The sequence below is a fragment of the Mya arenaria genome, chromosome 4, assembly GCF_026914265.1.
Source record: "Mya arenaria isolate MELC-2E11 chromosome 4, ASM2691426v1".
Lineage (NCBI taxonomy): Eukaryota > Metazoa > Mollusca > Bivalvia > Myida > Myidae > Mya > Mya arenaria.
Genome location: NC_069125.1, coordinates 75,833,459 through 75,860,259, shown reverse-complemented (window position 1 = coordinate 75,860,259; position 26,801 = coordinate 75,833,459). Strand labels below are relative to the sequence as shown.

Sequence of the window (26,801 nt, the reverse complement as noted above, 5' to 3'; positions counted from 1 at the left end):
TAATTATAAAGTGAATGGTAGATAAATAAATTTAGGTGATAGAAAAGACATGTATGAATACAGTGTTTTACAAAGCCATGTTAACATTAAATATTAGCTGACATGACATTAGACAGAGGAAGGCTCACCGGTGCCGGGGACCAATCTATTTTATTTCTTACTCATTTTCTTTCGGTCTATTTTCAGTTGGACAACCTCGGTTTCTTCTCTCATCTCTCTGTGCATGCTACAACAGAATTTTGCAAACAAAGCTTAAAATCATCCGTTAGTGACACTCAAAAGTAATACAGGCGATTGCTTTCATAATGGAGACGTTACCTACACAAGATGTAATGGATGGCGAGTACAGTGAGGAAGAGGAATGCTCACAGGAGTCTGGTGCATGGGGAAGGCTCTTTCCCCTTGGAGAAAGTTTTATTGCAATGGGTATATTTAGCAATGAAATAATTCGTAATATTAATATACACTTTTTTAATAGATTGTAGTAGCTCTATGTCAACAGGCAGGCTGTCCGTTGGGTGTCAACAATTCTGTAACTTTGTCGTGCAATAAAACTAATACAACTTGAACATTTTTTCAGTAAATAACCCGGTACATATAAATCCGCAATTCACACATAACAATTATGTCCTCATGAATTACAACAAATCAACAGCAAATACATCTGTAAATACTGCACACAACATCAATGCCTTAATGATACCAAGATACTGGTTGATGGTACATTTCCGAATAGTGCACAAATCCCGAACACCGGCTAAAACACGCGTTTGTTTACCTTCTGGATCTGGATCTGGATCTGGATAGGTACGTTGCAGAGCCTTTCAGCGTTGCGCAACGGGAGAGAGTGTGGGTTAAGTCCCAGTGGAGAACAGCTTTCCTGAAGCTGTTCACTGTGGAAGCGCATACAACGCTATCTTCCAGTTTGTTCCAATCTAAACCTTGATCGATTATTCGATGATCTAGATCAATACAGAGGCTTGCCTTGGTCACACTTGCGAAGTTTCATCTTGTTTTGTTAAGTATTTTTCTAAAAAATGCCATTCAATGTTTATACGCTTAAACATCAAAATGTAGCACATGGGGGGATGACGTCAGAGGGCGCACGCGCATCTCTAGGTTTTGCAGTTATGTTGACCTACATTCAAGATAATTATAAATGGTAATCACGGTTTACATTTGAAGCGAATGTTTTAAAAAAACTTCGGAAACAATAAATCACTTTGCAGCTAAGTGTTTATATAATATAGCATACTTTTTAATTATAATTGTATGACCATGTATTTTGGCTTTTCAAGTGTTCGGTATTTGTGCCCTCCATAGCATAATTTGAAGGGTGATTTACTGTCCATAAAATGAACGATTTTCGACATAAAATTGACGAGATCGTGAATTTGTACTTTGACAGCTGTTTTCACATGAACCAAAGATGTTTCATACGAAAGTTTTAACTTACTACAGCATAAACTCTCCAAGATAATTGTAAAAAACATCAAAAAGTGTTCTTATTTGTGACCTCAGCCAGTAAATAGATAAATATTTACTTTAAAAATCTGTCAATGTACAATTATTTGGACTACGCCCCCCCCCCCCAACCAGCCCGTGTTTTTACGTTCTAGGTGACCCCGCACTGCCAAGTACATTGGGTGGTTTTCATTTCACGCCGTAAATAGCCGGAAATGGGCCTAAACAATGAAGTCCCCGGTGTGTTAGGGTATTTGGCAGGGATTTCACCAGCAGTTTGTTGCTGCAGGGTGGGGATTTTACCGGGAATTAGCTGGGCCAAAAGCCAATGTGCCCGCTATTCCCAGACTTGGGGGAGGCCTTAGTTACAATTGACTGGTGCATAAACAACACATGCAGAGAAACAGTAGGCTTACGCAAAACATGCATGCATATTAAGTTAAGCAACAGTTATGTAGCTTTAACAACATAAATTTTAACACAGCACACTGCACATTAAACAAAACTGGGGGACGGCAGTGTGGAGTTTTTATCTATTTATTTCAAAAGTCAAGTGTCACGAATGACAAAGATTGAATGAAAATTTTAGCGTGGAAATATTTGCTACAAATCTGCTGCCAGATGAAAACAAACAATCAGAATTCATACACAATTCAAATATAGTTAAAATAAAACCATTGATGAGATTATAATATAATTTGGCTGAAATAATTTGGCTGAAATGTTTATAATATCATGAGATATGGCAATGTGTGGCATGCAAGACCCATGTCAGTAGGTCAAAGGTAAAGCTCACACTTAAGGGTCATTGGTCAAATTAGACTACATTTCATGACGGAACAATGCCAATAAAACAATACGAGTTCCATATTCATTAAAAGACTTTGGTATTTGTTCCAACAACCTTTCACAGAACTGGTGTTTTGCTGACAAAGCTTTTATCTTAACATAGTGAAGTATAAAGATCATATAGAGTAACCCCAGTCCGTCTGTATATATACATAGATATTTGCTTATCGATCACTCTCAATTTACCCCAATGATCGAAAGTTTGCAAATTGAAAACCTGGCAGCTGGTATCAGATTGACATTATTAACTTTACATTGTGCCCTGTGCTGGACTGGAGTCCAAATTGTGTCTTATTTTTAGATTATCCTGGGAAGAAAAAAATGCCTCCTTGCGAGGCTCAAATCTAACTTGTAAACATGTCGGTATGACTGCTGCCCAGGTGTAAATTTTAAACTTATTAAAGTCTAAGACTAGTTTGCACATTTAAATCATATCATTGGTTAATAGTAATAATTGGATAAATTATTGTAATCAATAAACATTTTGGCTAACCTATTTCAAGAAAAAGATCCCAAAAGAGATGAAATCGCTGTCATGAAAAGCCTGGTTTCTCATTTAACACAATGCCCATTTTTGCAGGCGTGGAGTATTAGCCTTGGAACAATACATTCAGAACATTTGTTCAGTTACAATTATAAATGCATTTTATCAGCACTTTAGGGTGACTTTCATGATTTAATACACTAAGAAATGTTGCCCAAAATGACGATTTCTATTTCTCATATGGCAATTATTACATGGCTGAAAAAATCTTAATTTTCGCAGGTATTTTATCCCACAAGTAACAAAAAGGCCTGAAATTTCATTCCAAATTGATAAATTTTACAATGGAAATTTTCCCAATTTATCTAGAGGCTTTTTCCAAAAATGTACTGAAAAAGCCCTGGTTGGACACTACACTCCTTGGCCACTCCTTCACTAAAAGGTTTGAAATCTAAGACATACCATTTTTAAACTCCAGCCCTATTATGGTTTGTGACTGATAGTTAGTTAAATGTGTTCATTGTTTAGTTGCAGTGCTAGTGATGGGTGCAAGGATTTTTCATAGTCAGATTAGCACTGTAATGACAAAGTTGCAAAATTCTAGTCACTGACATGTTTGCATAGAGCTGTTTTTGCTTTTAAATTGTATCATTCTTAATTTAATAACATGTTTACTTCAGATTTAAACAAAGAAGAGTACTCATTTGGACGAGGGGAGAATTGTGATGTACCATTTAACAATAATGGGTCAAAGAAGCATCAGTGTTTCCAGGCCTACAGCAAGGTTCATTTCAAAATCCTACGAGTAAGCTCTATTTATTAACTAAAGTTAAGTAATTCTTGTGTTCGCTATCAGGCATGGCAGACACATATAGGGATTACTTTGTCTGGCGTAGGGCGTTGTTGTTGTCCGCATCGGTGCCATACTTCCTGTTTCCATTAGGTTGTTTCTGATCAATAACTTCTGAATACCTTTGTATGCCTCAATAAATCAAATGGCATGGTCATCATGACCTTTACTAGAAAAAGTAGTGGCTTTCCCAACAAGTTGCACAAATTATAGTTCATTTAGAAATAAATTGAATTCATTTTTTCCATGAGCCTAATTGCAGTGGTAAATTTTTATGCCCCCACAAAGTGGCGGCATATAGGGTTGCCCTTGTCCGTACGTACGTCTGTACGTACGTCTGTACGTACGTACGTCCCGAAGATTGTTTCCGATCTAATTCTTGAAAACTGTTTGTCCAATCCTCACCAAACTTTAAACACATGTTTGTGACCATAATATCTTGATCAAGTTCGATAGTCATGGAAATCGCTTTAGTCATTTAGGAGTTACGGCCCTTTTTTGCCAAAAATACTTCAAAAATATATGTTTCCAATCTAATTCTTGAAAAGTATGTGTCCAATCCTCACCAAACTTTACATACATGATTGTGACCATAATATCTTGATCAAGTTCGATAGCCATGGAAATCACTTTTGTCATTTAGGAGTTACGGCCCTTTATTTGCAAAAAAAGACTTGAGATTATCCTGAATAATCAGTATGGCTTATTTTCTGTGACAAAAAATCGAAGTGGGGGCATCCGTGTCCTATGGACACATTTCTAGTTAATTTTAATGTGAAAGAAGAATTAATTGATTGTATGGACAAATGACATCATTTACATAATAAATTATTCTAAAAATCTAGATTTTTTTAATACATTTTCAATAATGAACATAATTCAAAATCAACTGGGCAGGCGAAATTCAAAGGTGAAACTAAATAAAAAAAACTTAACCTTCTAAAATTGATATTATTTAGTAAGTGATACAGTTTTTCATAATAAACATTTGGACGTTAAAGTCTATTTGTATTTCTTTGCAGCAAACCACTACCACAGGAGTTCACGTGTTTCTTGAAGACTTTTCCAGCAATGGCACATTTATAAACGGAGACAAAGTTGGTAGGTGACTTCATGATTTACAGCTTATTGTTCTTGTACCGGTACACAAGTTCCATTCATGGATGTTTGTTTCCTCTTGTCAAATCAGCCAGAATTAAACACTCTCCAGATAATTTCAATGTTATCATCTCAAGCTGGAATGTACTATTATTAGTAATTTCTATGCTATTGCCAGTAAAGAACTAATGAAGCATGTGATGTCAGGGAGGATAGTCATTAATTAATGTGTTACAGGAATTCAATGTACCATTTGAATATTAAAGTATATTTTGTTTTATGTGATATTTAGTTCAGACTATTTTCTAAGCTTATAAAATAATGATTTACACTGTTCCCTGGATTGATTGGACAGTATGTGTGTCCCTGTTAAAAAGTCAATTAGAAAAAAACAAGCTATGATGGATCTAACTCCCAGCCACATAGTGAGGGGTGGACACTCTAAGACCACCTCACTATTAACACCCTTTGGTGCAAACATGACAAATGTCGAAAAGAAAATATATTATGGTCAACTTGGACTAGAGTTCACATTAATGTCAAGTTGTTATGTTTAAAACACAATGAAATATTGCTTCTTTTTACAAAATATTAAGTCACACTTTATCATATTAATTGTATGCTCTGTTCTCTAAAATACTCTGAAACGACGACAAAACACCTCAACTTCGGAGTTCAAATATTTATTTATAACGTTGTCGAATGAAACCAGGCACTTCTAAATAATAATTATATATGAAAGAACTTAAATATTTCAGCTCAAAGATAAGAGCGAATATTAAATAAATGAGTAACAACTGTTACTATTGCAGTCTTGACTTGGGTCGATGACTTTTCAGAATGGAATGATTTATGTGTTTATATAAATAAGGGCGTGTGCAATAAAGCGGGAAAAAGGGAAAAAGGCATTATGAACCAATCACTCACTCTCATAAATTAGACAAACTTGCATTACCAGTATTTACGCTCTGACACACTCTGACATCGACTGACAGTAACTCAAAGAGGACAATAACCATGAAGCACGACACTTAACACGACGAGACAACAAATACACAAACAATACAAGACAATATACAATATAGAACCATACCAAACACACAAACTGATAAAATACTGAAATATGCACCTTGCTACACAAAATTTGTGTATGTTCATGTATGATAAGACGTGCTGATTGCCAAAACACTTTGAAATCATTAAAAAAATGTTTGTATTTGCTGTACCCTAAAAATATTGTTCAGAGATTCAGATTTTGTTGTAGGTTTGTAATCGAGTATACCAGTTTTCTAAAAACTAATGTATTTATGAATATTTTTAAATTCTGTTTCTCAAGTTTTACTGATTTCTTGCAGGGAAAGGAAATAAACAGGTGCTTGCAAACAATGATGAAATAGGTCTAGCTCTAAAGAAAAATAAAGGTTGGTAATTGTTTTAGAGAATCATCACAAAAGGTGTATTCAATTACATAGATCTTAAATGCCAAATGTTATTATATATAACATTTGTTGCATTTAAACATCTTACTGACAATGAATCATTTTATAAAACACTGTATATTTATTGATTATTGTTTTAATGTGTAATTGGATTGCATATAAAATAAGAATATTTATTCTTCTGTGTTTTTGAACAGTACCTGTACTCCATCTTTTTTTAATTATTCATGTCATCACCAGATAATTGCTATTTTCAGCATTTATGTTCATGGATCTGGTTGACGCCAACGACAGTGATATCCCAGACGAAATTAAGGAGAGGTATACTCTCACAAAAACATTAGGCAGGTACGCCACATTATTTTTCCATATGCTTTTTTGGTAAGAAATTTCAAACAGGACAGTCAGGATTCTGTCTTATTTAATTTGATACCTTAAACTATTTCTTCTTGACTCAGTAGCTAACACCATTTCTTTCAAAACAACAGAACTGTGAGTTTCAAAAGCCATGTCACTGTTGTTGTCAAATATTGATATTTAGTAACATGAAGAATACACTATGAAATAAAAAAAATATCCAATAAATCCATTATTGTACGTCCATTCGTAAAGTGAGACATATTTTAGTTATACCCCCACAAACGAAGTTTGAGGGTTATATATAGGTGAGCTTGTCGGTCGGTCGGTCGTTCAGTCTGTCTGTCTGTCGGTCAGTTGGTCGGTCGGTTTTCATGGTTTCCGGACGATAACTCATAAAAGGCTAGACAGATTTGAAATTTTTTTGGTACACAGGTGTAATATCAGAAGATACAGGTCAAGTTCGATATTGGGGCTGGTGGGGCCAAGGTCAAGGTCACTGTTACTAAAAATAGAAAAACGGTTTCCGGACGATAACTCATGAAAGGCTTGACAGATTTGAACAATTTTTGGTACACAGGTGTAACATCAGAAAATACAGGTCAAGTTCGATATTGGGGCTGGTGGGGCCAAGGTCAAGGTCACTGTTACTAAAAATAGAAAAACGGTTTCCGGACGATAACTCATGAAAGGCTAGACAGATTTGAACAATTTTTGGTACACAGGTGTAACATCAGAAGATACAGTTTGGTACACAGGTGTAACATCAGAAGATATAGGCCAAGTTCGATATTGGAGCTGGTGGGGCCAAGGTCAAGGTCACTGTTACTAAAAATTGAAAAACGGTTTCCGGACAATAACTCATGAAAGGCTTGACAGATTTGAACAATATTTGGTACACAGGTGTAACATCAGAAGATACAGGTCAAGTTCGATATTGGGGCTGGTGGGGCCAAGGTCAAGGTCACTGTTACTAAAAATAGAAAAACGGTTTCCGGACGATAAATCATGAAAGGCTTGACAGATTTGAACAATTTTTGGTACACAGGTGTAACATCAGAAGATACAGGTCAAGTTCGATATTGGGGCTGGTGGGGCCAAGGTCAAGGTCACTGTTACTAAAAATAGAAAAACGGTTTCCGGACGATAACTCATGAAAGGCTAGACAGATTTGAACAATTTTTTGTACACAGGTGTAACATCAGAAGATACAGGTCAAGTTTGATATTGGGGCTGGTGGGGCCAAGGTCAAGGTCACTGTTACTAAAAATAGAAAAACGGTTTCCGGACGATAACTCATGAAAGGCTAGTTTTTCTTGTCAGCAGTGTAACTTCTAAATTACCCAACAGATTTAACTAAAACAATACATGCATGATAAAAGAAGATGCAGTGTGCAGTAACCTTGGAGTTATGGCCTCTTTTCAAAGGAATGGTTTGCCATTCCTGTGTCCAGGCGGCATTTGGGGGTATTCATCACTCCTGTGACAGCTCTAGTTTTTCCTGCAGCGGGCGGGAAGGTGATGCCAAGTTAGTTGTCTAATAAATAAATTTAGAAGTGTTTGTCCAATCTTCACCATATTTGGTCAGAATGCGTATGTCTTTAGTATGGAAATAATATCTTGGAAAAGTTCAAAACCAAATCATATCTCTTTAGTCACTCAAAAGTAATCGCCCTTTAATCATAGAAATTACCTTAAATTAGTATTTTTCTGATCAATGACAGAAGAATCCTTTGTCCAATCACTACCAAATCTAGTCAGGAAGTGTATGGGCATAACATCTCAGACAAATACAATTTCGATAGCTTGCCATTTTGCTTGAGTTTATTGCCCTTGTATTATAGAAATTACCTTAATTTGTCTTGTCTGATTAAATAACTTAAGAAGCCTTTGTCCAATCATCACCAAATTGGCCAGAATGTGGTGAGGCAGAATATCACGGTCAGGTTCAATAACCAGCCATGTTGCCTCAGTCACTCGAGAGTTATGACCCTTGAATTGTTGAAACACAATCAAAGATGGGCCTATTTTGTGACAGTTGGCGCGCTTGTTGTAAGAAGTGTTCCAATACTGTATAATGTCAACTCTGCATTTCTGAGTTTATTCTCCGAACCTCATTTGCGTGGCAATAGTTTGGCCTTGACCTCAGAACCTCATTTGCGTGGCAATAGTTTGGCATTGACCTTATTTCCTTGACTGCAGTTTTTTATTCAACAATATTGTTTTTTAACCAGGCTCAACACCATGTAAAGCTGAGGTCAATGTATGTTGTGGAATGTTTCAGAGGAGCTTGTGGGGAAGTGAGGCTGGCATTTGCAAAAGGCTCTTGTGAAAAGTTTGCTGTCAAAATCATCACCAAGAAGAAGTTCACAACAGGGGGAAAACATGCTGTGGTGGGTTGTTTGTTACATATGCTCTGGCTAGGTACACAATGGCACCCGGGCTGTGCCTAATGTGAAGACATTTTATGTCGGCCACAACATTTTTTTCATGATAATTTTTATGTGTATGTCCATGAAACTTGGTACAGATGTTATACACTGTCTATACACATGTGTAATATTTCCAGTCACTTAATTGGTATTCCTCTATTCTGTTTATTGCAGAAAAAAACGATGCTGGTATACATTTTTTAAATGTGTTTGTACAAATCAGTTTCATGTACAAGGTGTTGTATGATTTTAATTTTGTTGTAACATATTTCTTATTGATTTCAGAATTTGAGTAAGCAAGTTATGAGTGAAGTAAATATATTGAAGGCATTAAAACATGTAAGTGGTTTTTATTACGTTTTTTTACTTGTTTTAATTGATTTGACAAAGAATTTATATCATTCAAGCAATTTAAAAAGTCAGAAAATAGTAATAGTACAGAGCCTCAGTGAGACACTATCTATAGAAATTTGCCTCCAACTCCCTGCTCTTAATTGCCTAAAACCTAGATTGTAACAGAGGTATTTCATTTTTGTTGCATCATTCTAGTTAATGGATAAGATAGTTAGTTGCTGCTCTGATCTAGTATTAAAGTCAAACAGGTCTTATCAGGTCAGAGTGAAATATAGTGAGATTTTTGTATATTTTCAGCCCTGTATAATAGGTATTGAAGACGTGATAGACACACCCGAGGTTTTGTACATAGTCTTGGAATTGTAAGCCATTTCTTTTTTTCTTTCATATTAGTAATTTTTTTATAGATAATAATCTGTATTTAGAAGAATTATTCCTAAATATTGGTAAAAATCAGTATCATTTCTGTATTGTATTTCTGAAAAAAATCAGTGAAGTAGTTAATGTATGATTGTTAAATTTAAAGCAGTTAAATGGAATGTAGGAAATTTTAAATCGTTGCAAAATTGAGAGTATAACCATTATTTTTGTTTCAGAGTGGAGGGAGGGGAACTGTTTGATAAGGTTGTCAGTCTCAGCCAGTACGATGAGCCAACCGCTAAACTCCTCTTTTACCAGATGTTACTTGCCTGCAAGGTGGGTTAACTGTAGCATTTAATGATTTTATCTTGACATTTCAGGTTAAGCAAGGAAAAGTGCACATAGTTTTGAATTAATTCTTATTCAAGCTTTTCACGTTGTAGAAAAATTATGTATTAAAATATTTGAGCTAAAATATGATCATGATAAGAAAAACTAGACCTACAGGTCATTAACAGCCTTACATGAGTCAGATAGCATACTTCTGAAAAATAAGGTTTTATTTTAAACAACTGTGTTTCAGTATCTTCACGAACAGGGTATTACACATAGAGATTTAAAGGTAAGTCTGGGAAAAAAGGTTGGCTCCTCAGTTGATTTATCAAACAATATTTAAACACAAGAGAGACTCAGCATATAACATTCTGGTCATTTCTTAATTCTCTACCCTCCTTAATCATAATTTTAGATGATTACCGTATAACAATGTGATCTTGTTTCAACATGGTGATTTGGATTTCTGTATAGTTGAAATGTTTTAGAAATATTGATGAAACCAAAAAAATGTAAATATATTCAATCAGGCCCGTCTTTCTAGTGTTCTGGGGGAAAATTCACTTACTTACATGTAAGCACTACACATCAGAACAAGTCTGTTAAATCATTCAAACTAATCCTGCAACATCGTTTCACTGTCCATGAGCTTATTAATGCACTGCAAATGTTTGTTAGCTTTCTTTTAAAGGTTCAATGAAAAACACCAGTACATTCGTCTGATTTCATCTTGAATTGATATTGTTTCAAATAAAAAGGCATCCATACATAACTAAAAAATGTTGATTGCTAAATTTGAGTGTACAATACCAATAAGACTGTTGAATTTGAGTGTACAAAACCAAAAATACTTGTTAAATTTGAGTGTTCAATATCAATAAGACTCTTGTTAAATTTGTTGTTGTATGTTCACAGCCTGAGAATATCCTCTTACAATCAGATGAAAAGGAGACATTAATAAAGATCACAGACTTTGGTTTGTCAAAGTTTGTTGATGCTGGCTCAATGATGAAAACGTTCTGTGGTACGCCAACCTACCTCGCCCCAGAAATCCTGATCACCGCTGGATCAGGCACATACACAAAGGCCATCGATGCTTGGAGTCTCGGGGTTATACTGTTTATATGGTGGGTGTTATTGAGCTCCTGATTATCTAATGCTTCACATTTTCCTTCTATGTTGCCCATATGGAATGTTATACTGTCTTTATATAAGTAATAATCAAAGATGTCAAACTAGCTTTAATTGCATCACTAAAATAGAGAAAATAAAATAAACTTTCAAATACTAAAATCCAGCACCCCTAGCTGTTTTGACTATTGTTTTGTTTCAAATTACATGCAAAATATATGTTAAAGTAGCAAAGTTAAAAACTGATCAATGTTAAGTATATACCCATTATATCAAAATGAATCTTTCAGAAAACAAAAGGGGACTGGGATATTTTAAAACTAATAATAGTATTCTAATCAGCGAATACCAACATATTATAAAAGATACAGTAACAAATACTCCTTTGAGAGCAAAAGCAATACATGTGGAAAATAATGAGAACAATTCTAAATTCTTTGCAAACCTTGAAAAACAGCATGCAGAAATGGAAACAACACACTTGTTGACACTACAGTTATAACTAAACATTCAGAAGTTATAAATGCTCAACAGACAATAATGACATTCTACTAGAAATTCTAAACAAAAGATGACATAGAGGATCTTAAATGAGTGTTTTTTTTTGTATTTTATTTATTAAACAAGGTCTATTTGTATCCAATTTATAAAACGAGATCATGTAGAAATAATAAAAGCAAGGCTCTATTGTTTTCAAATAACGAGTTTAATAAATTTGATACAAAAATAATCACAAATTTAATATTCTATTCATAACAAAACTCAATTACGATCAAAATCTAGGTAAAAGAGTTCTCATAAATCATTCTCGTGTCCTTGTGTAAAGAATTTACATTGTGTGATTAGGATGCTTCATCTGCAGGAAAGAAATTAGTACAACATATATCATTAAAAAAAAATCAAATATCATTTATCAATTATCAGCCAATTTTCAAAAGTTTCAATTAAAAACAACAGATATACATATTTCAATCCATTTAAATCAAGCAAATCAAGAGCTGAATTTTCCATTTCATAATTGTTTTTTTATCAGATATCTCAACAGATCAAGAAGGTATAGGGAAAAATCTTCAAAAAGTGTCTCCCTTTACTGGTGTCATTACAAGAAAATAAAAAGGGAAAAGAATAAGAATTATGAATTTATGAAATGTGAATTAATTGGGAGTACTAGTATGAAATATTTTATGAACTTATGAGGTAAGGCTTTAACTTTAATATGTGTCAAATGAGATAAAGAACGGACTTATGCTACCTGATTTCATGACTAAACCAGCTCCATCACTTGGTTATAATTATTTTTCAGTTTGGCAGGTTACCCCCCATTTTCTGATGAGCGGAAGGACATGGACCTACCCAAACAGATCATGGGCGGCCACTATACCTTCCCTAAACAGTACTGGAAAGGAGTCTCTGAAGACGGTAGGCTCGCCATTCTGAATTACAGTAATGCATAGGTCAGATTGGCATAGTGTATTTAGGAAAAGTATTTAAGAGAATATTTATTTTAATTTATTTGATCATACGTATCGGGTCATTTCTTAAAGATGCACTATTACTCCCAAATAAGATTTACCACAATTTATTCAATTGTTTAGACATACCAGAAATGATAATAAGTGTCGAAAACAATGGTTCTTGTTCTGTTTAATTTGAAAGAAATGTGCAGGAAACACAGTATTTCTACCTTATGTGATGATAGTAGATCACTGTAAATCTTTTAGCATTCACCAATCATATAATATGTTTGAGTTTTCAACTATTAAATATATAGCTACAATATTTTTATCAATACTTAATATTTTCCATAAATGCATTATTTAGTAAGTAGTTAATTGATGTTTATTATACAGGTGTATGTATTGATTTAAAAAAAAACTGAAATGAAAAATTCAGAGGAAATTGGTCACACTGTAGTGACAGTCCTTGTTTGTTTGGCATAAACTTAAGCCTTATGCATTTTGTGAAATGTGAATTGTTTATATATTCAGCCATAGACCTGATAAAGAAACTGATGACTGTGGACGCAGCCAAGAGGATCACGCTGGCAGATGCCCTTCAGCACCCCTGGTTCAAGGTCAGCCTTTCCTATCATTTCAAGAAACTGGTGAAAATTACTTTATAATATTATCAAAACACTAATTATGCAATATTGACTTCTTATGATTTTTGTTCATGATGAATTGTATGGTTAATAACACAAGGTCAGTCACTTGTTGTTAATCTAAAATTCATCTGACCAAGGCAATAATAGGATGATATTTTGTATATAAATAGTAGCACATGGTTGCATTATTTAATGGTTTAACTGAAAAACCTTGCCAAACGACCTTGGCAAGCTTAAGCGATTGCTTTGGCAACTGGTCAATTCTTCCTGTGTTTAACCTTGCTCTAATATTACAAAATTGTTCTTTTTATATCTTGTCAACTATCTTCAAGTTTCTACTATGTTGACACTGTGTCTGTTATGTTGAGTGTCTGTAGTGTTGAGACGGTGTCTGTTGTGTTGACACTGTGTCTGTTGTGTGTTGACACTGTGTCTGTTGTGTTGAGACTGTGTCTGTTGTGTTGAGACGGTGTCTGTTGTGTTGAGACGGTGTCTGTTGTGTTGACACTGTGTCTGTTGTGTCGAGACTATGTCTGTTGTGTCGAGACGGTGTCTGTTGTGTTGAGACGGTGTCTGTTGTGTTGAGACGGTGTCTGTTGTGTTGAGACGGTGTCTGTTGTGTTGAGACGGTGTCTGTTGTGTTGAGACGGTGTCTGTTGTGTTGAGACGGTGTCTGTTATGTTGACACTGTGTCTGTTATGTTGAGACTATGTCTGTTGTGTTGAGACGGTGTCTGTTGTGTTGAGACGGTGTCTGTTGTGTTGACACTGTGTCTGTTGTGTGTAGACTGTGTCTGTTGTGTTGAGACGGTGTCTGTTGTGTTGAGACGGTGTCTGTTGTGTTGACACTGTGTCTGTTGTGTGTTGACACTGTGTCTGTTGTGTTGAGACGGTGTCTGTTGTGTTGAGATGGTGTCTGTTGTGTTGACACGGTGTCTGTTGTGTTGACACGGTGTCTGTTGTGTTGACACTGTGTCTGTTGTGTGTAGACTGTGTCTGTTGTGTTGAGACGGGGTCTGTTGTGTTGAGACGGTGTCTGTTGTGTTGAGACGGTGTCTGTTGTGTTGACACTGTGTCTATAACGTTATGTTGAGACTGTGTCTGTTGTGTTGAGACGGTGTCTGTTGTGTTGAGACGGTGTCTGTTGTGTTGAGACTGTGTCTGTTGTGTCGAGACTATGTCTGTTGTGTCAAGACGGTGTCTGTTGTGTTGAGACGGTGTCTGTTGTGTTGAGACGGTGTCTGTTGTGTTGAGACGGTGTCTGTTGTGTTGAGACGGTGTCTGTTGTGTTGAGACGGTGTCTGTTATGTTGACACTGTGTCTGTTATGTTGAGACTATGTCTGTTGTGTTGAGACGGTGTCTGTTGTGTTGAGACGGTGTCTGTTGTGTTGACACTGTGTCTGTTGTGTTTAGACTGTGTCTGTTGTGTTGAGACGGTGTCTGTTGTGTTGAGACGGTGTCTGTTGTGTTGACACTGTGTCTGTTGTGTGTTGACACTGTGTCTGTTGTGTTGAGACGGTGTCTGTTGTGTTGAGATGGTGTCTGTTGTGTTGACACGGTGTCTGTTGTGTTGACACTGTGTCTGTTGTGTGTAGACTGTGTCTGTTGTGTTGAGACGGTGTCTGTTGTGTTGAGACGGTGTCTGTTGTGTTGACACTGTGTCTGTTGTGTGTAGACTGTGTCTGTTGTGTTGAGACGGTGTCTGTTGTGTAGAGACGGTGTCTGTTGTGTAGAGACGGTGTCTGTTGTGTAGAGATGGTGTCTGTTGTGTAGAGACGGTGTCTGTTGTGTGTAGACTGTGTCTGTTGTGTAGAGACGGTGTCTGTTGTGTTGAGACGGTGTCTGTTGTGTAGAGACGGTGTCTGTTGTGTAGAGACGGTGTCTGTTGTGTAGGGACGGTGTCTGTTGTGTAGAGATGGTGTCTGTTGTGTTGAGACGGTGTCTGTTATGTTGAGACTATGTCTGTTGTGTTGACACTGTGTCTGTTATGTTGAGACTATGTCTGTTGTGTTGAGACGGTGTCTGTTATGTTGAGACGGTGTCTGTTATGTTGAGACGGTGTCTGTTGTGTTGACACTGTGTCTGTTATGTGTAGACTGTGTCTGTTGTGTTGAGACTATGTCTGTTGTGTTGAGACGGTGTCTGTTGTGTTGAGACGGTGTCTGTTATGTTGAGACGGTGTCTGTTATGTTGGTGTCTGTTATGTTGAGACGGTGTCTGTTATGTTGAGACTATGTCTGTTGTGTTGAGACGGTGTCTGTTATGTTGAGACGGTGTCTGTTATGTTGAGACGGTGTCTGTTATGTTGAGATGGTGTCTGTTGTGTTGACACTGTGTCTGTTATGTTGAGACTATGTCTGTTGTGTTGAGACGGTGTCTGTTTTGTTGAGACGGTGTCTGTTATGTTGAGACGGTGTCTGTTGTGTTGACACTGTGTCTGTTGTGTGTAGACTGTGTCTGTTGTGTTGAGACTATGTCTGTTGTGTTGAGACGGTGTCTGTTATGTTGAGACTGTGTCTGTTATGTTGAGACAGTGTCTGTTATGTTGAGACGGTGTCTGTTATGTTGAGACTATGTCTGTTGTGTTGAGACAGTGTCTGTTATGTTGAGACGGTGTCTGTTATGTTGAGACTATGTCTGTTGTGTTGACACAGTGTCTGTTGTGTCGAGACTATGTCTGTTGTGTCGAGACGGTGTCTGTTGTGTTGAGACGGTGTCTGTTGTGTTGACACGGTGTCTGTTGTGTTGAGACGGTGTCTGTTGTGTTGAGACGGTGTCTGTTGTGTTGAGACGGTGTCTGTTGTGTTGAGACGGTGTCTGTTGTGTTGACACTGTGTCTGTTGTGTTTAGACTGTGTCTGTTGTGTTGAGACGGTGTCTGTTGTGTTGAGACGGTGTCTGTTGTGTTGACACTGTGTCTGTTGTGTGTTGACACTGTGTCTGTTGTGTTGAGACGGTGTCTGTTGTGTTGAGATGGTGTCTGTTGTGTTGACACGGTGTCTGTTGTGTTGACACTGTGTCTGTTGTGTGTAGACTGTGTCTGTTGTGTTGAGACGGTGTCTGTTGTGTTGAGACGGTGTCTGTTGTGTTGACACTGTGTCTGTTGTGTGTAGACTGTGTCTGTTGTGTTGAGACGGTGTCTGTTGTGTAGAGACGGTGTCTGTTGTGTAGAGACGGTGTCTGTTGTGTAGAGATGGTGTCTGTTGTGTAGAGACGGTGTCTGTTGTGTGTAGACTGTGTCTGTTGTGTAGAGACGGTGTCTGTTGTGTTGAGACGGTGTCTGTTGTGTAGAGACGGTGTCTGTTGTGTAGAGACGGTGTCTGTTGTGTAGGGACGGTGTCTGTTGTGTAGAGATGGTGTCTGTTGTGTTGAGACGGTGTCTGTTATGTTGAGACTATGTCTGTTGTGTTGACACTGTGTCTGTTATGTTGAGACTATGTCTGTTGTGTTGAGACGGTGTCTGTTATGTTGAGACGGTGTCTGTTATATTGAGACGGTGTCTGTTGTGTTGACACTGTGTCTGTTATGTGTAGACTGTGTCTGTTGTGTTGAGACTATGTCTGTTGTGTTGAGACGGTGTCTGTTGTGTTGAGACGGTGTCTGTTATGTTGAGACGGTGTCTGTTATGTTGAGACGGTGTCTGTTATGTTGAGACTATGTCTGTTGTGTTGAGACGGTGTCTGTTATGTTGAGACGGTGTCTGTTATGTTGAGACGGTGTCTGTTATGTTGAGATGGTGTCTGTTGTGTTGACACTGTGTCTGTTATGTTGAGACTATGTCTGTTGTGTTGAGACGGTGTCTGTTATGTTGAGACGGTGTCTGTTATGTTGAGACGGTGTCTGTTGTGTTGACACTGTGTCTGTTGTGTGTAGACTGTGTCTGTTGTGTTGAGACTATGTCTGTTGTGTTGAGACGGTGTCTGTTATGTTGAGACTGTGTCTGTTATGTTGAGACAGTGTCTGTTATGTTGAGACGGTGTCTGTTATGTTGAGACTATGTCTGTTGTGTTGAGACAGTGTCTGTTATGTTGAGACGGTGTCTGTTATGTTGAGACTATGTCTGTTGTGTTGACACAGTGTCTGTTGTGTCGAGACTATGTCTGTTGTGTCGAGACGGTGTCTGTTGTGTTGAGACGGTGTCTGTTGTGTTGACACGGTGTCTGTTGTGTTGAGACGGTGTCTGTTGTGTTGAGACGGTGTCTGTTGTGTTGAGACGGTGTCTGTTGTGTTGAGACGGTGTCTGTTATGTTGACACTGTGTCTGTTATGTTGAGACTATGTCTGTTGTGTTGAGACGGTGTCTGTTGTGTTGAGACGGTGTCTGTTGTGTTGACACTGTGTCTGTTGTGTTTAGACTGTGTCTGTTGTGTTGAGACGGTGTCTGTTGTGTTGAGACAGTGTCTGTTGTGTTGACACTGTGTCTGTTGTGTGTTGACACTGTGTCTGTTGTGTTGAGACGGTGTCTGTTGTGTTGAGATGGTGTCTGTTGTGTTGACACTGTGTCTGTTGTGTGTAGACTGTGTCTGTTGTGTTGAGACGGTGTCTGTTGTGTTGAGACGGTGTCTGTTGTGTTGACACTGTGTCTGTTGTGTGTAGACTGTGTCTGTTGTGTTGAGACGGTGTCTGTTGTGTAGAGACGGTGTCTGTTGTGTAGAGATGGTGTCTGTTGTGTAGAGACGGTGTCTGTTGTGTGTAGACTGTGTCTGTTGTGTAGAGACGGTGTCTGTTGTGTTGAGACGGTGTCTGTTGTGTAGAGACGGTGTCTGTTGTGTTGAGACTATGTCTGTTGTGTTGAGACGGTGTCTGTTGTGTAGAGATGGTGTCTGTTGTGTTGAGACTATGTCTGTTGTGTTGAGACGGTGTCTGTTATGTTGAGACGGTGTCTGTTATGTTGAGACGGTGTCTGTTATGTTGAGATGGTGTCTGTTGTGTTGACACTGTGTCTGTTATGTTGAGACTATGTCTGTTGTGTTGAGACGGTGTCTGTTATGTTGAGACGGTGTCTGTTATGTTGAGACGGTGTCTGTTGTGTTGACACTGTGTCTGTTGTGTGTAGACTGTGTCTGTTGTGTTGAGACGGTGTCTGTTATGTTGAGACGGTGTCTGTTATGTTGAGACGGTGTCTGTTATGTTGAGACGGTGTCTGTTATGTTGAGACTATGTCTGTTGTGTTGAGACAGTGTCTGTTATGTTGAGACGGTGTCTGTTATGTTGAGACTATGTCTGTTGTGTTGACACTGTGTCTGTTGTGTCAAGACTATGTCTGTTGTGTTGAGACGGTGTCTGTTGTGTTGACACGGTGTCTGTTGTGTTGACACGGTGTCTGTTGTGTTGAGACGGTGTCTGTTGTGTTGAGACGGTGTCTGTTGTGTTGAGACAGTGTCTGTTATGTTGACACTGTGTCTGTTATGTTGAGACTATGTCTGTTGTGTTGAGACGGTGTCTGTTGTGTTGAGACGGTGTCTGTTGTGTTGACACTGTGTCTGTTGTGTTTAGACTGTGTCTGTTGTGTTGAGACGGTGTCTGTTGTGTTGAGACAGTGTCTGTTGTGTTGACACTGTGTCTGTTGTGTGTTGACACTGTGTCTGTTGTGTTGAGACGGTGTCTGTTGTGTTGAGATGGTGTCTGTTGTGTTGACACGGTGTCTGTTGTGTTGACACTGTGTCTGTTGTGTGTAGACTGTGTCTGTTGTGTTGAGACGGTGTCTGTTGTGTTGAGACGGTGTCTGTTGTGTTGACACTGTGTCTGTTGTGTGTAGACTGTGTCTGTTGTGTTGAGACGGTGTCTGTTGTGTAGAGACGGTGTCTGTTGTGTAGAGACGGTGTCTGTTGTATAGAGATGGTGTCTGTTGTGTAGAGACGGTGTCTGTTGTGTGTAGACTGTGTCTGTTGTGTAGAGACGGTGTCTGTTGTGTAGAGACGGTGTCTGTTGTGTGTAGACTGTGTCTGTTGTGTAGAGACGGTGTCTGTTGTGTTGAGACAGTGTCTGTTGTGTAGAGACGGTGTCTGTTGTGTAGAGACGGTGTCTGTTGTGTACGGACGGTGTCTGTTGTGTAGAGATGGTGTCTGTTGTGTTGAGACGGTGTCTGTTATGTTGAGACTATGTCTGTTGTGTTGACACTGTGTCTGTTATGTTGAGACTATGTCTGTTGTGTTGAGACGGTGTCTGTTATGTTGAGACGGTGTCTGTTATGTTGAGACGGTGTCTGTTGTGTTGACACTGTGTCTGTTATGTGTAGACTGTGTCTGTTGTGTTGAGACTATGTCTGTTGTGTTGAGACGGTGTCTGTTATGTTGAGACGGTGTCTGTTATGTTGAGACGGTGTCTGTTATGTTGAGACTATGTCTGTTGTGTTGAGACGGTGTCTGTTATGTTGAGACGGTGTCTGTTATGTTGAGACGGTGTCTGTTATGTTGAGATGGTGTCTGTTGTGTTGACACTGTGTCTGTTATGTTGAGACTATGTCTGTTGTGTTGAGACGGTGTCTGTTATGTTGAGACGATGTCTGTTATGTTGAGACGGTGTCTGTTGTGTTGACACTGTGTCTGTTGTGTGTAGACTGTGTCTGTTGTGTTGAGACTATGTCTGTTGTGTTGAGACGGTGTCTGTTATGTTGAGACGGTGTCTGTTATGTTGAGACTATGTCTGTTGTGTTGAGACGGTGTCTGTTATGTTGAGACGGTGTCTGTTATGTTGAGACGGTGTCTGTTATGTTGAGATGGTGTCTGTTGTGTTGACACTGTGTCTGTTATGTTGAGACTATGTCTGTTGTGTTGAGACGGTGTCTGTTATGTTGAGACGATGTCTGTTATGTTGAGACGGTGTCTGTTGTGTTGACACTGTGTCTGTTGTGTGTAGACTGTGTCTGTTGTGTTGAGACTATGTCTGTTGTGTTGAGACGGTGTCTGTTATGTTGAGACGGTGTCTGTTATGTTAAGACGGTGTCTGTTATGTTGAGACGGTGTCTGTTATGTTGAGACGGTGTCTGTTATGTTGAGACTATGTTTGTTGTGTTGAGACGGTGTCTGTTATGTTGAGACAGTGTCTGATATGTTGAGACTATGTCTGTTGTGTTGAGACGGTGTCTGTTGTGTTGAGACGGTGTCTGTTGTGTAGAGATGGTGTCTGTTGTGTAGAGACGGTGTCTGTTGTGTGTAGACTGTGTCTGTTGTGTAGAGACGGTGTCTGTTGTGTAGAGACGGTGTCTGTTGTGTAGAGATGGTGTCTGTTGTGTAGAGACGGTGTCTGTTGTGTGTAGACTGTGTCTGTTGTGTAGAGACGGTGTCTGTTGTGTAGAGACGGTGTCTGTTGTGTGTAGAATGTGTCTGTTGTGTAGAGACGGTGTCTGTTGTGTTGAGACGGTGTCTGTTGTGTAGAGACGGTGTCTGTTGTGTAGGGACGGTGTCTGTTGTGTAGGGACGGTGTCTGTTGTGTAGAGACGGTGTCTGTTGTGTTGAGACGGTGTCTGTTGTGTTGAGACTATGTCTGTTGTGTTGAGACGGTGTCTGTTATGTTGAGACGGTGTCTGTTATGTTGAGACTATGTCTGTTGTGTTGAGACGGTGTCTGTTATGTTGAGACGGTGTCTGTTGTGTTGAGACGGTGTCTGTTGTGTTGACACTGTGTCTGTTGTGTGTAGACTGTGTCTGTTGTGTTGAGACTATGTCTGTTGTGTTGAGACGGTGTCTGTTGTGTTGAGACGGTGTCTGTTGTGTTGACACTATGTCTGTTGTGTGTAGACTGTGTCTGTTGTGTAGAGACGGTGTCTGTTGTGTTGAGACTGTGTCTGATGTGTTGATCTGTATCTGTTGTGTAGAGACTGTTTTGTGTAAAGACTGTTGTGTTGAGAATGTGTCTGCCGTGTTGAGGCTGTGTTTGTTGTGTTGAGACTATGTCTGCTGTTTTGAGACTGTTATGTAGAGACTGTTGTGTTTGGAATGTGTCTGTTGTGTTGAGACTGTTTCTGATGTGTTGAGACTGTGACTGTTGTGTAGAGACTGTCGTGTAGAGACTCTTGTGTTTAGAATTTGTCTGTTGTGTGTAGACTGTGTCTGTTGTGCTTTGACTGTGTCTGCTGTGTTGAGACTGTGTTTGTTGTGTTTAGACTGTTCACGTTATGTTATGACTGTTCATGCTATGTTGAGACTGTTCACGTTGTGTTGGGACTGTGTCTGCTGTTTAAGACTGTGTCTGTTGTTGTGAGACTGTTGAGAATGTGTCTATTATTGTGAGACTGTGTTTGTTGGGTTTGGAGTATGTCTGTTGTTGTGAGACTGTGTATGTTGGGTTTGGAGTATGTCTGTTGTTGTGAGACTGTGTATGTTGGGTTTGGAGTATGTCTGTTGTTGTGAGACTGTGTATGTTGGGTTTGGAGTATGTCTGTTGTTGTGAGACTGTGTATGTTGGGTTTGGAGTATGTCTGTTGTTGTGAGACTGTGTATGTTGGGTTTGGAGTATGTCTGTTGTTGTGAGACTGTGTATGTTGGGTTTGGAGTATGTCTGTTGTTGTGAGACTGTGTATGTTGGGTTTGGAGTATGTCTGTTGTTGTGAGACTGTGTATGTTGGGTTTGGAGTATGTCTGTTGTTGTGAGACTGTGTATGTTGGGTTTGGAGTATGTCTGTTGTTGTGAGACTGTGTATGTTGGGTTTGGAGTATGTCTGTTGTTGTGAGACTGTGTATGTTGGGTTTGGAGTATGTCTGTTGTTGTGAGACTGTGTATGTTGGGTTTGGAGTATGTCTGTTGTTGTGAGACTGTGTATGGTGGGTTTGGAGTATGTCTGTTGTTGTGAGACTGTGTTTGTTGGGTTTGGAGTATGTCTGTTGTTGTGAGACTGTGTTTGTTGGGTTTGGAGTATGTCTGTTGTTGTGAGACTGTGTTTGTTGGGTTTGGAGTATGTCTGTTGTTGTGAGACTGTGTATGTTGGGTTTGGAGTACCGGGTATGTCTGTTGTTGTGAGACTGTGTATGTTGGGTTTGGAGTATGTCTGTTGTTGTGAGACTGTGTATGTTGGGTTTGGAGTATGTCTGTTGTTGTGAGACTGTGTATGTTGGGTTTGGAGTATGTCTGTTGTTGTGAGACTGTGTTTGTTGGGTTTGGAGTATGTCTGTTGTTGTGAGACTGTGTATGTTGGGTTTGGAGTACCGGGTATGTCTGTTGTTGTGAGACTGTGTATGTTGGGTTTGGAGTATGTCTGTTGTTGTGAGACTGTGTTTGTTGGGTTTGGAGTATGTCTGTTGTTGTGAGACTGTGTATGTTGGGTTTGGAGTATGTCTGTTGTTGTGAGACTGTGTTTGTTGGGTTTGGAGTATGTCTGTTGTTGTGAGACTGTGTTTGTTGGGTTTGGAGTATGTCTGTTGTTGTGAGACTGTGTATGTTGGGTTTGGAGTATGTCTGTTGTTGTGAGACTGTGTATGTTGGGTTTGGAGTATGTCTGTTGTTGTGAGACTGTGTATGTTGGGTTTGGAGTATGTCTGTTGTTGTGAGACTGTGTTTGTTGGGTTTGGAGTATGTCTGTTGTTGTGAGACTGTGTTTGTTGGGTTTGGAGTATGTCTGTTGTTGTGAGACTGTGTTTGTTGGGTTTGGAGTACCGGGTATGTCTGTTGTTGTGAGACTGTGTTTGTTGGGTTTGGAGTATGTCTGTTGTTGTGAGACTGTGTATGTTGGGTTTGGAGTATGTCTGTTGTTGTGAGACTGTGTATGTTGGGTTTGGAGTATGTCTGTTGTTGTGAGACTGTGTTTGTTGGGTTTGGAGTATGTCTGTTGTTGTGAGACTGTGTATGTTGGGTTTGGAGTATGTCTGTTGTTGTGAGACTGTGTATGTTGGGTTTGGAGTATGTCTGTTGTTGTGAGACTGTGTATGTTGGGTTTGGAGTATGTCTGTTGTTGTGAGACTGTGTTTGTTGGGTTTGGAGTATGTCTGTTGTTGTGAGACTGTGTATGTTGGGTTTGGAGTATGTCTGTTGTTGTGAGACTGTGTATGTTGGGTTTGGAGTATGTCTGTTGTTGTGAGACTGTGTATGTTGGGTTTGGAGTATGTCTGTTGTTGTGAGACTGTGTTTGTTGGGTTTGGAGTATGTCTGTTGTTGTGAGACTGTGTATGTTGGGTTTGGAGTATGTCTGTTGTTGTGAGACTGTGTATGTTGGGTTTGGAGTATGTCTGTTGTTGTGAGACTGTGTTTGTTGGGTTTGGAGTATGTCTGTTGTTGTGAGACTGTGTATGTTGGGTTTGGAGTATGTCTGTTGTTGTGAGACTGTGTTTGTTGGGTTTGGAGTATGTCTGTTGTTGTGAGACTGTGTATGTTGGGTTTGGAGTATGTCTGTTGTTGTGAGACTGTGTATGTTGGGTTTGGAGTATGTCTGTTGTTGTGAGACTGTGTATGTTGGGTTTGGAGTATGTCTGTTGTTGTGAGACTGTGTATGTTGGGTTTGGAGTATGTCTGTTGTTGTGAGACTGTGTTTGTTGGGTTTGGAGTATGTCTGTTGTTGTGAGACTGTGTATGTTGGGTTTGGAGTATGTCTGTTGTTGTGAGACTGTGTATGTTGGGTTTGGAGTATGTCTGTTGTTGTGAGACTGTGTATGTTGGGTTTGGAGTATGTCTGTTGTTGTGAGACTGTGTATGTTGGGTTTGGAGTATGTCTGTTGTTGTGAGACTGTGTATGTTGGGTTTGGAGTATGTCTGTTGTTGTGAGACTGTGTATGTTGGGTTTGGAGTATGTCTGTTGTTGTGAGACTGTGTATGTTGGGTTTAGACAGTGTCTGTTATGTTGAGACTGTAATTTGTTATGTTGCAGGATGAGGATATGAAGGTGAAGTCTCAGAAGCTCATGTACCCGGACCAGGACGTGATGGGACCGCCATCAACTAAGGTACGTCCATATCACCACTATTGTTTGTTGTTATGGGGTGTCATTATGCAATTAGGAACATTCTCATTTATACTGTTGGGCATATTTTTTGGAAACATTATTTCAGTTAATTTGTTACTTGTCATTTTACTTTGGCTTATATATGTCTTTAATTATATGTCCACAGAGCAAAATACAAACATTTAATTGTTAAATAATGTTTGGAAAATGATAGATGTGTTCTGTTTATTATTTGGAAAACAAATTTGTCTTCAGCCCAAGTCTTCTCCAAAGAAGCGACCAATGGCACCATCATCAGATGAACCGGAGGCCAAGAGGCGGGGATCTTGTGACACCAATTCCCCTCCCACCACCCCAACCACCTGAAGTGGACCTGCCATACCTCTCATATAACTTGATTGTACAGACCTGGCCAATTCTGAGGGTTACATGCATTCTCTCTGTTTAAATTCAAATTTAGCAGCATTTTAGATTATATACTTAAGTTTTTGAACATGAATTTCTGATAATGTTGAAATTGCAAGAAACTAGTTTATGATGTTGAATGTAGAATAATGTTGAATGTAAAATCATGTTTATGTTGACTATTGATCTGTTCTTTTAGGGAAATCAATGTTGCAAGTTTTATTTTCCTACATGTTAAACTTTGGTAGGCAAATGTTTGATTTTTGGTTGTTTTTACGTTACTTTATTTAAATTTTGTGACATTTATTTGGTGGCAGCTGCCATATTTTCTACATTTTTTTCATTTGTTATGAATATTTTTGAAGCTGTGCTTCATAGCCTTTGATGGACATGGTTCTATGGTCAGGACATGGTTCCATGATGATGATTTTGAACAAAATAAAATGTTCTCTATTTGTTGTGAAAGTTGGTGTCATTGGTGGCAGTGTCATGCATACATATGAAACTTGGTACACAATGTCGATGTTAGTTACCAGCAACATTTGGCCGATTGTCCAGTACTTAAGTTAACGACGTGATTACGAACATCATTTTTAACTTTTTAAAGGTAAAATATTTCATGACATGTTCATATATTTAAACAAAACGAGTACAACTGAAAGCTTGGCTAAAATCTTGTTGAAGACAGCAGATCAGATGTGTATCCATGAACCTTTCAGAGCAGTAAAGATAACAAACATGACATTAACAACATTGTTAACTGGAACAAAGTTCTGAACAATCAGTCAGATATGCCCATGATTTATGTAGTAAGGCCCAAAACTGTGGTTTTGGTAATAGTGAAGTTATGTCCCTTGGTTACCTGGGGAGAAAACAGAAAATTGGTTACAAGTATTGGTGTATTTCTTGCTATAGTTCCATTTCTGAAAGAACAATTCTGCTTGCTTTTAGTGTTTTAATTTAAGTAAACCCAGTATTCTTGTATCTTTTTAGATTTTATTTTGGTATTTTTGTTCTTTTGTACATTATTTTATTTTTGTAAAATACTCTAAGATTCATTGTTGGTGTCAGAGGCACACAGTTTAAAATCATTAAAAAACGTTAGAAGTGTTCCGTTTGCTGATATTCTGTTAGAAAGACATTTGCATTTAATCAACTATCACATGTTTATTATCTATGTTTCTTGAACATTTTGTGTTTCATTTGAGGACCATATTATAATTGTGATATATTATCATGTCTTACTGTAATTGTTTACATCTCTTGTCTTGATGTGTTTTAAAAATGTAGTAAATGTGATTTTACATCACACATGTGAACATCTTGTTTTTGTCTTTTGTCTGTGTGCTTGACTCGTTCTAGGATCAACTGCCTGTTGTGTGCAAGACTAAACAAAATTCCTTGCATTTTGCTTGTCTAGGCTGTAGCTTGGCAATACAGTCAGATATTTTACAATAACTCTGCACAAATGTTTATAATGAAAAGATGGCATGTTTTGTGAAAAGCCTATGTCTACTAAAGGTCCAAGGTTAAGATCTCAATCAAAATATCATTATGAAAATTCTAGTATTTTGGATGCAGCTTGGTCATGAATTGTGACATATAAAACAAGAGTTGTTTGTTAAAACATGTATGCCCCACTTATGGCAGCCATTTGGTCTTTTCACATTAAATATATTTAGGGTAGTTCAAGGTTATGACCAACATCCCTTCCAAGTTAAAGTTAGAGCTGATGAGAAATATTTTCAATGAAAACCTGTATGCATCCTCCTTCTGAGGGCAGTGAAAAACTAAATGGATAACATAAAGTAAAGAATATCAAGACATTGCAGGTTATACATCTATACAGATAGCAGCCTTAAAGTCAGTTCAGTTGGCAACCAATATATGTATGTTCATAAATTCATAATAATACAATGGTCTTTTCTTGGAACTCTCAATCCAAACAGGTTAATCATTTATCATAGTATTTTCAAATACCTGTTTTGAAAGATGACCTTGCCTTTGACCTGTTGTTCTAAGAATCATAAGGAGTCTGCAGGAAGGATCTACATGTATTGATCATGACCAAGCTCCCCATGAAGGACTGAAGGCACAAGCATTCCTTTTTATATTGATCGGACAAGATTTCAGTTCAGAACACTGCCATTTTGACATGGTGACCACAGAGATCAAGAGGGGTCATCTGAGGGTCATGTCCAACCTCCTGACCAACTTTGGGGACTGATGGCCCTAGCTTCTTATTATCAATCGGCAAGCTTTTTGTCTTCAAGG

The 26,801-nt window shown here is 38.5% G+C and overlaps 1 protein-coding gene across 1 annotated transcript; it reads left to right on the top strand.

The window, feature by feature from the left end:
• Positions 1 to 193: 193 nt before the first annotated feature.
• On the top strand, positions 194 to 25,840 carry LOC128232873 (serine/threonine-protein kinase Chk2-like). The gene is made up of 15 exons (XM_052946654.1): positions 194 to 426; positions 3,478 to 3,602; positions 4,670 to 4,748; positions 6,101 to 6,166; positions 6,442 to 6,532; positions 8,826 to 8,934; positions 9,259 to 9,312; positions 9,625 to 9,689; positions 9,924 to 10,023; positions 10,271 to 10,309; positions 10,936 to 11,147; positions 12,455 to 12,570; positions 13,140 to 13,225; positions 24,048 to 24,122; positions 24,378 to 25,840. The coding sequence occupies exons 1-15, from the start codon at positions 306 to 308 to the stop codon at positions 24,486 to 24,488; spliced, it is 1,449 nt and encodes a 482-aa protein (XP_052802614.1). The 5' UTR covers positions 194 to 305; the 3' UTR covers positions 24,489 to 25,840.
• The last annotated feature ends 961 nt before the right edge of the window (positions 25,841 to 26,801 follow it).

Bases quoted from the DNA above. Each gene is read 5' to 3' on its own strand.
- LOC128232873 (XM_052946654.1), top strand. From the start codon at position 306: ATGGAGACGTTACCTACACAAGATGTAATGGATGGCGAGTACAGTGAG. The intron at 9,690-9,923 runs GTAAGCCATTTC...TTTTTGTTTCAG, and splicing joins TTGTACATAGTCTTGGAATT to AGTGGAGGGAGGGGAACTGT. The intron at 24,123-24,377 runs GTACGTCCATAT...ATTTGTCTTCAG, and splicing joins TGGGACCGCCATCAACTAAG to CCCAAGTCTTCTCCAAAGAA.